At 35.1% G+C, this 15,510-nt stretch overlaps 1 protein-coding gene across 1 annotated transcript; it reads right to left on the bottom strand.

The window, feature by feature from the left end:
• Positions 1-8,522: 8,522 nt before the first annotated feature.
• Positions 8,523-14,625, bottom strand: LOC129756311 (uncharacterized). Its single transcript, XM_055753156.1, has 3 exons — positions 14,381-14,625; positions 8,969-10,140; positions 8,523-8,694 (listed from the first exon to the last, which is right to left on the bottom strand). Exons 1-3 carry the CDS (start codon positions 14,401-14,403, stop codon positions 8,663-8,665), a joined length of 1,227 nt encoding a protein of 408 aa, XP_055609131.1. The 5' UTR covers positions 14,404-14,625; the 3' UTR covers positions 8,523-8,662.
• Positions 14,626-15,510: the final 885 nt, after the last annotated feature.

The following is a 15,510-nucleotide window of genomic DNA, read 5'->3' as shown; positions in this document are numbered from 1 at the left end:
TTAATCGGTTTGGCTTCATCGGTAGGACAGTTAGACAACACTTGTCGGAGACTATCGCTCAGCTGGCAGGCGGTTCTATGTTGGGAGTAGGTTAGACAATCGGTTAGAATGTGTCGGACAGATAGTATGCAGTTGCACGAAGGGCACACTGGTGGATCCTCTTTATCAAGAAGGTAGGAGTGGGTCAGCCTGGTGTGACCAATCCGAAGTCGAGTGATGACGGTCCTTTCTCAGGGGTTGATACGGTCAGTCCACTTTAGGGGACTGTTTTTTACTTCGCGCAGCTTGGCTTGTCGGTTGGAGTACCAGTTTCTTTCCCAGGCTTGAGCCAGCTGAGTTTTAATGTAGTGGTATGCGTCTTGTTGTGGAATGGGTATTTCAGGAGGTATCATATTAGTGCCAAGGGATGCCAGGCGATCTGCCGCCTCGTTGCCGGGGATACCCACATGACCAGGTATCCAAACGAGGGTGGCTTTCTTGATTAGGGCTATCTCGGAGATTGATGAAATCCATGGATGTTTTATATTGCCGGCAGAGACGGCTCTCAGGACGCTTGCAGAGTCGGAGAAGACTGTTGGAGGGTTGGAATGGGTGGGGAAATTTTGAAGGGAGTTGAGGAGTGCAAAAGCTTCAGAACTGAATACGGAGCACACGGTGGGCAGGGCGATGCTTCTATTGTCAATGGAGTCGTAGATACCGCAGCCAACTTTGCCATCGGCGGTTTTAGAGCCGTCAGTGTAAATGTGTGGAACCGAGGAGTACTTCTTCTCAACAAGGTTGCGAAAGTGGGGAAGCGGGGGTGTTGACCGGCTTTTATTGAGTGGGTGAGGGAGAGGTCGATATGGGGGGTATTTTCGGTCCAATATCGAAAGGCTATTGGTCTTCTTTGACAGATGGTTGGGATGGAACTGTTGGCAAGATCTTGGAGTAAGGAATCGGTTCGAATTACTAATGGGGAATCAGTGTTTCCTCCAATGGCGAGCCAGCGCAACGACTTTGAGGTAAGGTGTTTAGCAATGAGGTAGTTAAAAGGGATCTCTCCACTTTCGGCCATCAGCGATAGCGTTGGGCTTGTAACAAAAGCACAGCTGATGATCCTGATGAACCGGTTGTACAGAGGTTGAAGTTTGTCGTGAATGGTGGAGCTGGCTCGGTTGACGAAACCTAGACCGGCGCTCCGCTCTCGGCTATGCTCTCTATTTATAGTCTGTTATACTCCTAGCGCACTCATCTGATTATGCCAGTTTCCCATTCTATTCAAGATGCCACAGTTCCGACAATTGCGGATGTTTACGGTGACTTTTTGTAAATTTTCTATTTTAACTACGATGTGGAGTTGATGTGCATATTTTTCAATCGCAAATTTCTCGTAAACTAGCTGGCTCTTGGCGAAAAACTCTACATTGAAAAAATCCTTACATTCGAAACAACCAGTTAGAAAAAGAAACGACGCACACAGGAGTACGTAGAAGAAAAGTTGGCCAAAAGTATTTTTTAGTTTTGAAATCAATAGAATAGTTTATTTTGACTTATCAAACGTTTTTAAGATCATTTAAAATATTTTTTACCGTTTTCGTAATTTTTCAAAATTTTCTATTAGAAATTTTCTAACATTTATATGACATGATACATAATCCAGGTTAGAACAGTTGTAAAATTCATAAAAATCTAGATTTTTTTTTATTTGTTTTTGAAAGTTAAATAACATTTGAAAATATTCGAAAAAGAACATAAATTTTACTGAGCTTTAAATAGAAGCATTTTCAAAGCACTGTGTACTGTCTCTATAGTCATCGAATTTGGTCTATTATACTTAAAATGTTTCAACATCCCTCCATTGAAGTTTTCCATTTCAAATTTTCATTTTTAGTCACTAAAGAAAGTTTTATTAATTGGTATGACGTAGTCGCGCTGATTCAACGATTTGTAGAAAAAATCTATCTCATAAAAATACTAAAGTTCCGACAGCTGCAACAGCTTATAAACAAATCAGATGTCAAAAAACTGACCGGTACATGGGACTAAATTTATTCGAGAATCAACTAAACATTGACATAAAAGTAACCAATGAAAATTAAATTTTGAGTTTTGGCCAGGTTTTTGGGTGAAATACTCCTGTGTGCGACGGTTAAAAATTGAGAAAAAAAGGGTTTATTTGCAAAAATCTAAAATTTTGTCTCCAAACTCTACCTGAGTAAGTAGGGACGGCTTCACACGTACTTGATGTTTACACATTTTTTTCAATTTTCTCTCCTTCATTCAATACAATTAAGCTTCATTTAGCATTCAAATAAAAAAAAGTAGGTACTTGTTTTTTTCTAAAATAAGTATACATATATTTTCGATAATATCGGATTACTCACAATAATCATTGAAAGATGCTTTATTAATAGTATCATGAACTTTTTTCAAAGCCGAGAGACGAAATAATGATGCGTGTCGTGACTAGCAAACGCGAACCACTATCAATAGAAAATTTCCAATCAAGAAACGCACGACACGCATCATTATTTTGTCTCTCGGCTGTGCTCTCTGCCCAAATCACCACCCACCGTACCTCCTCGGAGAGCAAACAAACATGTTTTGCTGGACGCGTTGCTTGTGGTTCTAGAAATTCAGGAAAGATTTTACGTTTATAATTTTCATATTTTTGTGAAATCTCACAGCGTGAATTGTTGCACCTCACTAAAATGTAGATTAAATTTGCTTTCCAATGAATATACTTTTAATTGGTCCAAGCAAAGTAAAAGCACTGAAAATCCGGGTACAACCTGACGGTGGATCACAAAAACAGATGAAATTTCAATTTGTAAAAAGCGCGCAATGTAGTGAACTTTGAAAAACTCCATTAAATTCAATTTTTATTGCATCGAAAATCTAAATACAGCAAAATGTTAGAATTTCAATATATTTTGTAGTTATATTTTTTAATACACTCTACTATCGCTCAAATAGTATTTACTAGCAATCGAATGAAAAGTAGGTTTTTCAGACCACTTTTTTTTAACTTTTTGAGACCATTTCATTAAAAAAAAAAATTAAAAAAATATTTTTTATTTTCATGATGTAGACATTAACTTCAGCTTTCATATGCATAAGGCAAATATTTTTTTGGACGTGTGATATATGTACTACAGCAGTTTTCGTGAGGCATGTTTTTTCGGATTTTTTTTCTTTCATGCTGAATAACGAGAAAACTTGTAACTTTAGCTGTATATAATGTTCTTAACATATTTTACTGACATTACAAGGTTTCTATTGATATAAGTGATATATGAAGTTCATAATAATTCAAACGACTTAAATAGATTTTACTTTTGTGGTGTCAAAATGACACCGAAAGTCGGAAAAGGGAGTTTTTTTGTCCAGGCTTCCAGGGTTCGTCCATAATAAAAGTAAAGATGCAATATTGAAGAACTTTTGAATTCATTTAGGGTCCCCGAAGAAATTTTTGTATTTTGAAGCTTCTGAAAAAAGTTACAAGCCTTCAAACATGCAATGGTGTCAAAATGACACCCTAATGCGGATGAGGGTTAAATTTTGTTTCAGGGCCAGGGTGGCGTTTATCGAGCAAGCCTCGAAAATTATCCTTCTGGAAACGGCGGAGCAGCACGTCAATAAAGTTTATTGCATTGGTTTGAATAAAAAAAATATGCCACTGATGTAATATATGATTCAATAAAAATTACGTGTCTTTTAAAAAATAAAAAGGAAAAACAATGCCGTTAAATGCTTAAATTAATCTTAATAAGCATTACGAAGCAGCCGTACGAATGATTGACTTGAAATTCTTGTTGGATTCTTGAAGCTGATGCGATCGCTAAATCAGCCATTTATCCGTGTGTGGCAACGTATAATCAGATTGTTGGCTTGATTGTATTTTCGGGTCAGAACCAAACAATCATATTTATGTTCATGTAGACGCGTAATTTCGCTGATAAATCTATATATTTTTCTCCGTGTAGGAAACAGCTTTCGATGCCTACCATTGGTTTACCTTAACAGATTTGATAACCATATTTCAAACACCATATCAGGCTGCTATTTACTTTATTTCCATAGTGTTAAACATTATTAGGATAATGCGTTTTCGAAAATTCGTTGTCCGGCCATAGGCGGTGTCCTGCTATAGACAAGTTTCCCCTATAGCAAAATTGTCAAAATAAAATGCAGTATAGAAAAAACTAGTAAAATCTATCAATTTCGATTGATTTTTGACAAAGATTAAGGCTTATAACTAACTACCCAGGCGGCGTGCGTAGTACAACAGCGTCCTGGTGGTGTTCGGGATCCAAAACAGCAACATCACGAAGGTCCTCCTGCGAGATAGTGGGATTAGCTGCGAGCCCTGCGAGCCCATGACTGCAAAAAACATCTAGCAACGAATAAGGAGCAAATATTTTCGAATGGAAATTGGCATAGACCCACGCTACGAAAAGAAACCAGGGATTGGAAACTTGGGAAATGGAACTGCCGATCGCTAAATTTCATGGGCAGTATCCGCATGCTCTCCAACGAATAGAAGAGCAGTTATCGTAGCGCTGCAGGAAGAATTCTGGAAGAACTCCACGGTACGTGCGTTCCGAGATGGTCATCTACCAGAGATGCGACAACACACACGAGCTTGGAACAGTTTTTATATTGATGGAGAAGATGAAGAAGCGCGTGATCGATCCACGAATGTGCGGTTGAGAATCAAGGGCCGATAGTTCAAAATCACCATCATCAAAGTGCACAACCCTCACCTCGGAAGTACCTGTGACGATAAAGACGAATTCTACGCGCAGCCAGATCGTGAATACGATCGCTGCCCAAAACATGATATCAAGATCGGCACCGGGGACTTTAAAGCTCAGGTCGACTAGAAGGAGGAGTTCAAATCGACAATTCGGTTAAATTCAGCGCGCACCAGCCGGCCAACGAAAACGGCCTCAGACTAACAGATTTCCCAGTATCCAGGAGATGACGAAGGCTGGACGGATACGCTGGGCGGGACGTGTTGCGAGAATGCCGGACAACAAAAAACCTATTCTGCAAAACAGGTGTTTGTTACGAATCTGAAAAGAACGAGACGAGCAGGAATGCCACTTGCGAGATGGTTAGACAAAGTGGAGCGTGATCTAGCTAATTTAGGATGCCCGAGAAATTGGAGAACAGTTGCCATGTAAAAATGTAAACTTGAATACAAGCTTTCATGCGATGTTTGCCTTGCACTCTTCGCCACCACAGAACCATGCCAGATGCATAGGGATGAAAGCTTAAAAAACCCAATAAATACTTTCAAAGCTAAAAAAAATTTAAAAAATTAAAAAAGCTGACAAATTTAGGTAGAAAAAATCAACTATTTGTATCAAAAAAGATATGGTTTTTTTTCTTAGCGAAAGACACGAATATTTTGATATAATAGCAGAATCTGAAAAAGATTACAATATCTCGATGAGATAGGTATGAGTAATTATTTTGATATGCTTTTCCAACCAATCGGGAATCAATGAACTGATATAAATAAACAATATCGGAAAAAAACGAATAAGACTAAAAATATATATATATAAAATATATATATATATATATATATATATATATATATATATATATATATATATATATATATATATATATATATATATATATATATATATATATATATATATATATATATATATATATATATATATATATATATATATATATATATATATATATATATATATATATATATATATATATATATATATATATATATATATATATATATATATATATATATATATATATATATATATATATATATATATATATATATATATATATTATATATATATATATGGGTCATTCCATGTCAAGTGTGCACAGCGAAAAAAAAAATCTTATCGAAAATTCGCCAAACTTGGCCGGAAGACTTTCTGAGGCCTACAAAATAAATCCTCAATTTTTGAGAATGAACCGCCCACCCCCCGTTACAGGACCCTCCCTTCTTTTTTTCAAGATTTTGAAAAATTCATCATTTTTAAAATACAATATCTCCGGACTGGAAAATCATACCAAAATGACAAAATATGCGTTGTGTATATTATATTAAAATCTATCGTTTGATGTTATTCATTTTCTGAAATAGTGACAATTTTAACGTCGAAACATAGCTCAAAAAATAAAACGTAAGTTTTCGCAAGGAAAGTTTATTTTTTTCTTGAATTTTATGATTTCATTGTTTTTTTGAGAAAATTTTACGTAAGAACCAACCAAAATCCCAATATAATATTTCTTGTTTTCGAGATATGAAAGATTTGAGTTGAATTGTCTAACAATTATACACTTGCAGCACTCAGTGGTTTCGCTCGAGTGCATTAATCGTCGAAATTTTAAGTCACATCTTCCATGCTTGAACAGTTTTTTTGTTTTCATGATTTGTTTTATGACTAAGGATAATTAGAAATAACATTTTGAATGAAAAAAAAATCAATGTTTTCGGTTTATGAAATATTTTTATTCCAAATATAACAATTTTTTTTTCGTTCCAACCAACACTGTAAGTTAATTCATCTTTAGATTGTCCTTCAAACCTTCCAGTCAATGTTATATTGATTTGAAAGCATTCAACTTAAGCAACATTTTGCGAAACAGGATACAATTTACCGAACTTTTAAGAATGGTTTTGCAGATAGACTTTAGATTATGCACTTCTGATCGCAATTTGAACAAATTCCACTCCCTTGCGGTAAAAAGTCGTGTGTTCTTGAAAAATGTATCCACTGAACATCGCTTATGAAGTTCTTTTCCAATTGAACACGTTGCTTTTGCCATGCTCAGAAAACCGTTCCCGACTATTTAGAAGCTTAAAAATAAAAGTCACTAAGACAACTCCATTCTAATGCAGTAACAGAAGGCAACTGGATATTTCAACAGCAATCTTCGATTTAAGAAGTTGTACATATTCAGAACTACAAGCAAGTAGCAGCAAGCGAGCAGTTGCGGCAACAATTCGTTCACAATGATCAGCGAATTAGTTAAAAAAATGTTATTGTTCAGTACTCCGCTAGGTGTCAACAAAAAAAATCTGCTGTGATTGCGTTGCATAAATACAGGCGATATACAATGAACAAATGCTGTGCGTCAATAGTCAGTATTATTAGATCAGTATCGCCATAATTCATGTAAGTTCAGTAGGTAATCAACAGATCAGCAGATTCTCGACATTTATACATTTTCTGTGAAAAAGTTCAACAGTTTAATGGAATAATGAACCAAATCCTCAAATTTATTCATCCGCAGAATCCGCTAAGGAAGCACTTACTTAATGATTTAAAACAGTGTGATAATAAATAAAATTATCATTCAACAGCAAAACGAAATGAAACTAAAAGTGTTATTTTATTTTTTAGGCATCTTATCTTTACAAAAATTTGCTGCTCACGGGAAGTAAACTTCAATATGCATGCTGATTTTAAATGAAACTCGTCCAATAAATCGTGAATGGGATTACCAAAAGTTTAAGGGGATACTGTAAGAAAATTTTAGATGGACAGTAAAACTTAAATCTTTCATAACTCGAAAACATGAAATATTATATTGGGATTTTGGTTGGTTCTTACGTAAATTTTTCTCAAAAAAACAATGAAATCATAAAATTCAAGAAAAAAATATACTTTCCTTGCGAAAACTAACGTTTTATTTTTTGAGCTATGTTTTGACGTTAAAATTGTCACTATTTCAGAAAATGAATAACATCAAACGATAGATTTTAATATAATATACACAACGCATATTTTGTCATTTTGAAATGATTTTCCAGTCCGGAGATATTGTATTTTAAAAATGATGAATTTTTCAAAATCTTGAAAAAAAGAAGGGAGGGTCCTGTAACGGGGGGTGGGCGGTTCATTCTCAAAAATTGAGGATTTATTTTGTAGGCCTCAGAAAGTCTTTCGGCCAAGTTTGGCGAATTTTCGATAAGATTTTTTTTTTCGCTGTGCACACTTGACATGGAATGACCCATATATATATATATATATATATATATATATATATATATATATATATATATATATATATATATATATATATATATATATATATATATATATATATATATATATATATATATATATATATATATATATATATATATATATATATATATATATATATATATATATATATATATATATATATATATATATATATATATATATATATACATATATATATATCTATATATATATATATATATATATATAAATTAAAGGCTTTCGGGGCCTTTTCGGATTTTTAAAAAATAACTACGAACTAATTAGCACGACGATCACTAAACGAATTGTCTTTATTTTCTGGATCACTCTTATTTATTAGCTCTCTATTCCTAACCTTTCCTGTGAAACATGTATACAATTATTTCTCACGATGATGGCTGGCTGGCTGGCTGACTGGCTGGATGGCTGGATGGCTGGATGGCTGGATGGCTGGATGGCTGGATGGCTGGATGGCTGGATGGCTGGATGACACCTTGTTGTCGTCTTCGGCACGTGCAATGTTGGGTAGCTGGTTATGGACGATCGTGGGAAGCTTGATGCGTCTGATGATGATTCTGATGTTGGTTGCATCGGTGATTTTGTAGATCCGTCTTTAACTAGCCCATCCTGAAGAGAAGCGCGTCCCGAGCTTTTTATGAAGAATGTTGATATCTCGTTGCGTTTTCTGTAGATTGTAACAAGGATGACTATCGAAAATACTCCAATAATTACTCCGACTGATGAGAAATGATGAGATTTCAGTGATTCCAGGTGTTGTCTATTTTCAATGTGCATTTTGTGCAGGTATGAAGTGTTGTAAAATTTTTCTAGTTGCGTTTCTTCTATTTGATACGTTCCGAGAGGGGAGATGATGGGGTGTTTGAAGTATAATTCCAAGTTCTCAAAAAGCCTATCTTGAATAATGACCGAACAATTGTGAAAAATAATAAGATAATTACCTTTAAGTTCTTTTTGATTAATACCGCAAGTGCTACTCATTACAATCGTCTCTAATGTAGCTTTGACGATTAAAGTACCATAGGCCAAAAGCCTGTACTCTGTAGCTGGCGGTGTTTCTTTGAAGGGACATTTTCCACTTCGACCTCGAACTAAAGGTGCAATACACAAATCGTTGGTAATATTCAAGAGTTGATTTTTCTTGTAAACGTAGGTTTTGGCTATTTGTTCATAGTTTTGTAAGACTGCGATGGTTTCATTAGAATGCACAAGTATTGTATGATAATCAATGTTGACGGTTTTGTTTTTAATTGGTAGTTGCTCGATAATCATTCTTTCGTAGATTGTAGATGATACTCTGGGAATGTCGATACTGATGATGAGATGATATCCGTGGTAGAACACCGTGACCGAGAGATAATTGTACACATCTTCTAAACTGTCTAATGAAATATCTACCTGCTCTAATTGTTGTGCTATAATTTTCAATTCATTGATAGTCAATAATTGACGGTTTACAATATTCAATTTGGCTAGTGCTATTCCATTCTCAAGCGTTCTTAGAGTTTGTAGTACAATGTCTAATTGGAAAAGTATTATAATTTTTGCATTTTCATTCACAGTGTAATTCCTTTGTAAAGTTAGTTTGAGCAAAACATTTTCGTGATTTCTTATTTCATCTGTTAGGGTTTGTAAGCGATTTTGAAACTCCTGATTAATTGTAATTTGTTTATTATTCTGAACAATCAGATTATTGTCTAATCTTTTGATATCATTTATGTTTGCGTTTATTTCTCGTAAATCATCTGCGTCTAAGTTACCTGTAATGAATTTGATAGCACTGCCTAGCATTTCAATAGAACGCTTACTTTTCGAATTTGGGAGGAGGGCTCTGTATGTTTCATTGATTTGTTTAAATTTGAGATTAATTAACCTGATAAAATTTCCTGTTGAACTATTAACTTTTGCAATTAAATTCTCTAATACTCCTATCGTAGTTCCTAATTCTTTTAAATCAACCGTATGAAAAAGTCTGTTATACCCTTCGTGAATTCTGCCCTCTCCCGCACTGAGAGTCAGCGCTCCTGGATTATTTGTGATATCATGGAGTTGGATAAATTTGGGATAGGAAAAGGGAATGAATATCATTATGATGATTAATGAAGAGTGCATCCTGAAAAATAAAAAATATTAGTTTATAATCGTTTAAAATTTTCTTTATGAATTTGTCGTCCAGACCTGTCGAGGATAACTCGTCCTTGGTCCTCAACAGCTTTGGTCGGTTTATATCTTTCTTTTGTTTTTCTTTTAATCCCTTGGATTAACTTGTAGACAGTTTTGTTCTCATTTATGTGAGGTTGTCTTTCTCTACCTTTGTTGTGGTAGGCTAAATTTTGTTTTTGAGTCTTTCCATTGGCCAAAATAACCTCATCATAAAATTTGTTTCTTTCATTCACCATTTGCTCAATGTCCAGAGGCCTTTCGTGTCCATCTTTTAAGCCATAAAAAATTTCTCTTGGTTTTAATTTAGTAGCCGAATGGATTGTATTATTATACAATGTACATTAGACTAGTTCACTTTTCGGCTTTTTTCGCTGATCACAACGCCACTTACAGGGTTTGATCCTCATTCATTTTCAAGTACTCTGGCCAAATTTGAGCTCATTTGAGTAAGTTTCCAGCGTGCGCTAGGAGTTTTATTGAAAAAAGTCCATTTTTCTGGAAAATTTCCGTAGATGTGTTCTAGCAAGCTGTTGTTAATATAAAATGATAATTTTATAGTGCTCGGTGATTGGTATGACAAGCGTTCGTATGGACCTGTTTTAGATAATTGACTAAATCAAACCGAAAAAATTTAAAAATTCATAAACTACCAACTTTTACAGAAAATTTACTTACAAGTTGAGAGCTTAAAATCAGTAGTAAATAGAAAAAAAAATATTTTCGATATAAACTTTTCATAAAAAGATTGCCTTATTTATAACCTTTAATTCGATGTATAACACTTAATGATCGCAAGAGTGCTAGCAAAGTTATTCAAATATCTATGCAACAAATTTGATTTGATAAAATATTTTTCATTCAAGTTTGCTCCACACCAACTTGTGCACAAGAAAGGATATTTTATTCAATCAAGTACCCCATGACGGGGCCAGGAGTTAAAAAAAAGCGCGCGCTTTGATCAAGTTGTAAGCAAGTCCTCTTGATGCCACGTTTTGCAGGTTGCATGATGCTAAAACTTGAATGGAGACAACATTATGATTCAAAGAATGTGATGTGAATGTTTGAATATCTTTGCTTGTACTGTTGCGATAATTAAGTGTTATATATCAAATTAAAGGTTATAAATAAGGCTATCTTTTTATGAAAAGTTTATATCGAAAATATTTTTTTTCTATTTACTACTGATTTTAAGCTCTTAACTTGTAAGTAAAATTTCTGTAAAAGTTGGTAGTTTATGAATTTTTAATTTTTTTCGGTTCGATTTAGTCAATTATCTAAAACAGGTCTATACGAATGCTTGTCATACCAATCACCGAGCACTATAAAATTATCATTTTATATTAACAACAGCTTGCTAGAACACATCTAAGAAAATTTTCCAGAAAAATGGACTTTTTTCAATAAAACTTCTAGCGCACGCTGGAAACTTACTCAAATGAGCTCAAATTCGGCCAGAGTTCTTGAAAATGAATGAGGATCATACCCTGTAAGTGGCGTTGTGATCAGCGAAAAAAGCCGAAAAGTGAACTAGTCTAATGTACATGCAATAAGGAAAATTTCTTTTTGCGTCAAATCAGCGTATTGTGGTTTAATGCATCGAAAAATTTCAGCCACTGTTGAGTGAAATCTTTCGACTAATCCGTTACTTTCACTATGGTTTGCGGGCACGAAGTGCATTTGGACATTTAAATTGCTTGCCATACCTCTTATTTCGACTGATCTCAAAGCCGGTTCGTTATCGCACACGATAAGTCCTGGTGTACCATAGATTGAAAATAATTTAAGCAGCCCTTTTCTTATATCTGTGATTGTTCTTGACTTAATTGGGATAAAAACACCAAATCTTGAAAATTTATCAACTGCAGATAAAAATATAAGAGGTTTCGATAAAAACAGATCAATGTGAATTATTTCAAAAGGCTTTTTTGTATTCGGTGTGGTACCAAGACGAATCTTGTACGGGTGTCGGTCGTATTTATTAACGTTGCATACTTCACAGATTTTGATGAATTGTTGGATTCTAAATTTTATTCTTGGGAAAAAGTAACGTTTTGAAATTTGTCTGTGGTTTTCCCAAATTCCTCTATGAGCTGATTCATGAGTTTGCTCAATTATCAGGCTCTGTTCTTCAGTCGTTCTTAAATCAATCAATAGTTTTTGGCTAATGAAAACTTTAAATGATTTACATCGACTGAAATAATTTTTGTATACAATTTGTATGCTATTTATCAAACTTTCTGGGCACATGATGCAGTTGGTTCGTCTCAAATCCATGTATTCTTTGAATATTTTGATTAACAGTGGAACTCCGAAAACCAATTTTGTAATTGTTCTTCTAAACATTTTTGGAAAAATTTGTTCGTACGTATCCGGTTCATCTGGACCTATTTTAAGAATAATTTGATTGCTGAATACATTTAGTGGTTTTTCCGTACAATGAATGTATTCCGAGTCATCTGTGTCTGCAGAGTGTGCACTTATGCTATCAGATGAATTGCTTTCATTGATATTCAGTTCAGTCCGAACACGAGATAGACTGTCAGCAACGAGAACGTCTGTTATATTCGGAATCGGATAACGATCCTCATATTTATGGATTAATTTTACAAGTTTACTTTGCTCTTCATCGTTTAAATGCGAGAGTCGAAGTTGTTCGAGAAGAGATTTTTTTATGATAGGTTTTTCTGAAGTTTGTGTTCCACATTCAAAATTGTTAATTTCTGGTTTCAAAGAATGTTCGTTCAATCTAATTCTACAGGCCTCGTTCGAGTAATTCGTAATTACCACTTGAAAATTTAGATCATCTGTTTCATCTCGTGGCACATCAGCTGATGATGGCTCGCTGGTCGTTGCCTCTGCTGTGTCAGTATAAATTTGATCTGGTTGTTGCTGTTCCATTTCAGCGCTGTTAACTGGGTCACTATGTTCGCTGTACAAATGTAAGGAGGGGTCTTGAGGATAGTACCATGCATATTCCTGTTCTAGCTGGTAATTCGGTCTGTTTAAATAATTCACGTGACGTGACCTTATCGATGGGTCAACGTCCATAGGAGTTGGTTTGGGTTGTGGATTGAAAAATCTAGGCATTGGTTGAAACGGTCTTGGTTGGAAGGCTGATGGATGTGGTCTTGGAGGTGGTTGATATGTTGGTGGGGGTTGCAATAGCCTCGCTGAGGGTTGGAATAAATTTGGTGGTAAATAGTTTGGTTTTGGTGGAACTGTGGGTGCAGGTTTGTAAGGGTTTTTAACGTAATTATAATTTCCCTCTTCTAAACAAAGTCTCAAGGCATCATTTAATGTCTTTGGAGCTTGAGCTCTAATAATAGGCCCAAGTGGTTCTTTCAGACCTGCAAGAAATACCTTTAATCCAAGCTCCTGATAAAATGTGTTTTTTGCTTGTTTGACGTCTTCATTTTCTTCATTCAAGTTCAGTAAATTCACCAATAATGAAATTGAATGCGAAATTTTACTGTAAAAATCTTCGACGGTAGTCGATTGATTTAGTTTAAACAAATCCCTAGTCAAGGAAATTTCATCCCGTTTATCACTATAATGAGTGATTAACGTGCTTTTTATTTCCTCCCAATTCAGAGAAGTACCATAAATTTCAAGTACAGTATCTGCATCTCCTATAATTTTTGTCCGGATTGCTTGCATCCAAACTGGAAAGATAGGTGTGTTTCTAGCCTCTTCCAAGAAAGGGATTAAATTATCTATTGATTTAACGAAACTGTGTAACTTCACAGGGTTACCATCAAAGCTGCCAATGTCCCTGATAATTTGAGGAGTTTGGAGTGATTTCAAAATCGCTTCTGTACCTCCAACTGGTTGGGGTAATTGATAACGAAGTGGTTGGGCCTGAGCTGCTTGGACAGCTTCTACGGCACCTTGCAATTCCATTCTAAGCTGGTGTATTTGATCGTCGCGATCAATAATCGCAGCTTGTAATTCAGCCAATCTAGCTTGATTATCCATTTCGAATTTTTTTTTTTATAATCTGAATCACTTCCTGAATTTAATTTTATTCACTCTGATCACTGAACACCGTAGCACTTGAAATTTTGTAGAAATTACTGCTGAATGATAATTGATTTTTATTACCTATTTGATTCTAAAATTCTCAAAGATTTAGTTAAGTTTTAATTATTGAACACTGTCACAAATTAACTTCTAATTAAAACTAAGCTTACCTTAGCAAAGGATACAGGCCCATATGCGTTGGGAATCCTTTGAAATGATGATGTAGGTCCTTCGTCTGGCGGGTGGTAGCTCCGTGGTTTCACTCCTTTTGATCTGCTCTCAACGGACTTTAACTCACTTCACTTTATAGTCTGTGCAATTGTTCTTGATATGCGCTCAAACACAATTTCACTTCCTAACCCACTCGCGGTTCGCGTTAGACTCTGCGGTTTTCAAAAAGAAATTCTACGCAATTCGCGCGATATTCGTTCGCGGAAGCACTCACGGCGGTAGAATATACTTTCCGAAATCCGCGCCGACTGCGCCAATTAAAGGCTTTCGGGGCCTTTTCGGATTTTTAAAAAATAACTACGAACTAATTAGCACGACGATCACTAAACGAATTGTCTTTATTTTCTGGATCACTCTTATTTATAAGCTCTCTATTCCTAACCTTTCCTGTGAAACATGTATACAATTATTTCTCACGATGATGGCTGGCTGGCTGGCTGACTGGCTGGATGGCTGGATGGCTGGATGGCTGGATGGCTGCAGTCTTGCCAGATCTACGGATTTCTCCGTAGTTCTACGGATTTTTAGCATTTCTACGGAGCTACGGATCGATGCTCGAAATCTACGGATTTTCAGCATTTCCTACGGATTTTCTACGGATTATCGAATAAATTCAAGGGATTCTGCGGATATATGAAAATTCTACCTGATGACCAAAAAAAAAAAAAAAAGGTCATCAAGTTTTATTTTGCCGAAATCAGTACATTTTTGATTTTCGTCAAATCTACGGACTTGAGCGGTTTTCAATCTGGCAACGCTGGATGGCTGGATGGCTGGATGGCTGGATGGCTGGATGGCTGGATGGCTGGATGACACCTTGTTGTCGTCTTCGGCACGTGCAATGTTGGGTAGCTGGTTATGGACGATCGTGGGAAGCTTGATGCGTCTGATGATGATTCTGATGTTGGTTGCATCGGTGATTTTGTAGATCCGTCTTTAACTTATATATATATATATATATATATATATATATATATATATATATATATATATATATATATATATATATATATATATATATATATATATATATATTTATATATATATATATACATATATATATATATAT

The sequence above is a fragment of the Uranotaenia lowii genome, chromosome 3, assembly GCF_029784155.1.
Source record: "Uranotaenia lowii strain MFRU-FL chromosome 3, ASM2978415v1, whole genome shotgun sequence".
In the NCBI taxonomy this organism is placed as follows: domain Eukaryota; kingdom Metazoa; phylum Arthropoda; class Insecta; order Diptera; family Culicidae; genus Uranotaenia; species Uranotaenia lowii.
The sequence above is the reverse complement of the archived record's forward strand: the minus strand, read 5'-3'. Positions and strand labels throughout refer to the sequence as shown.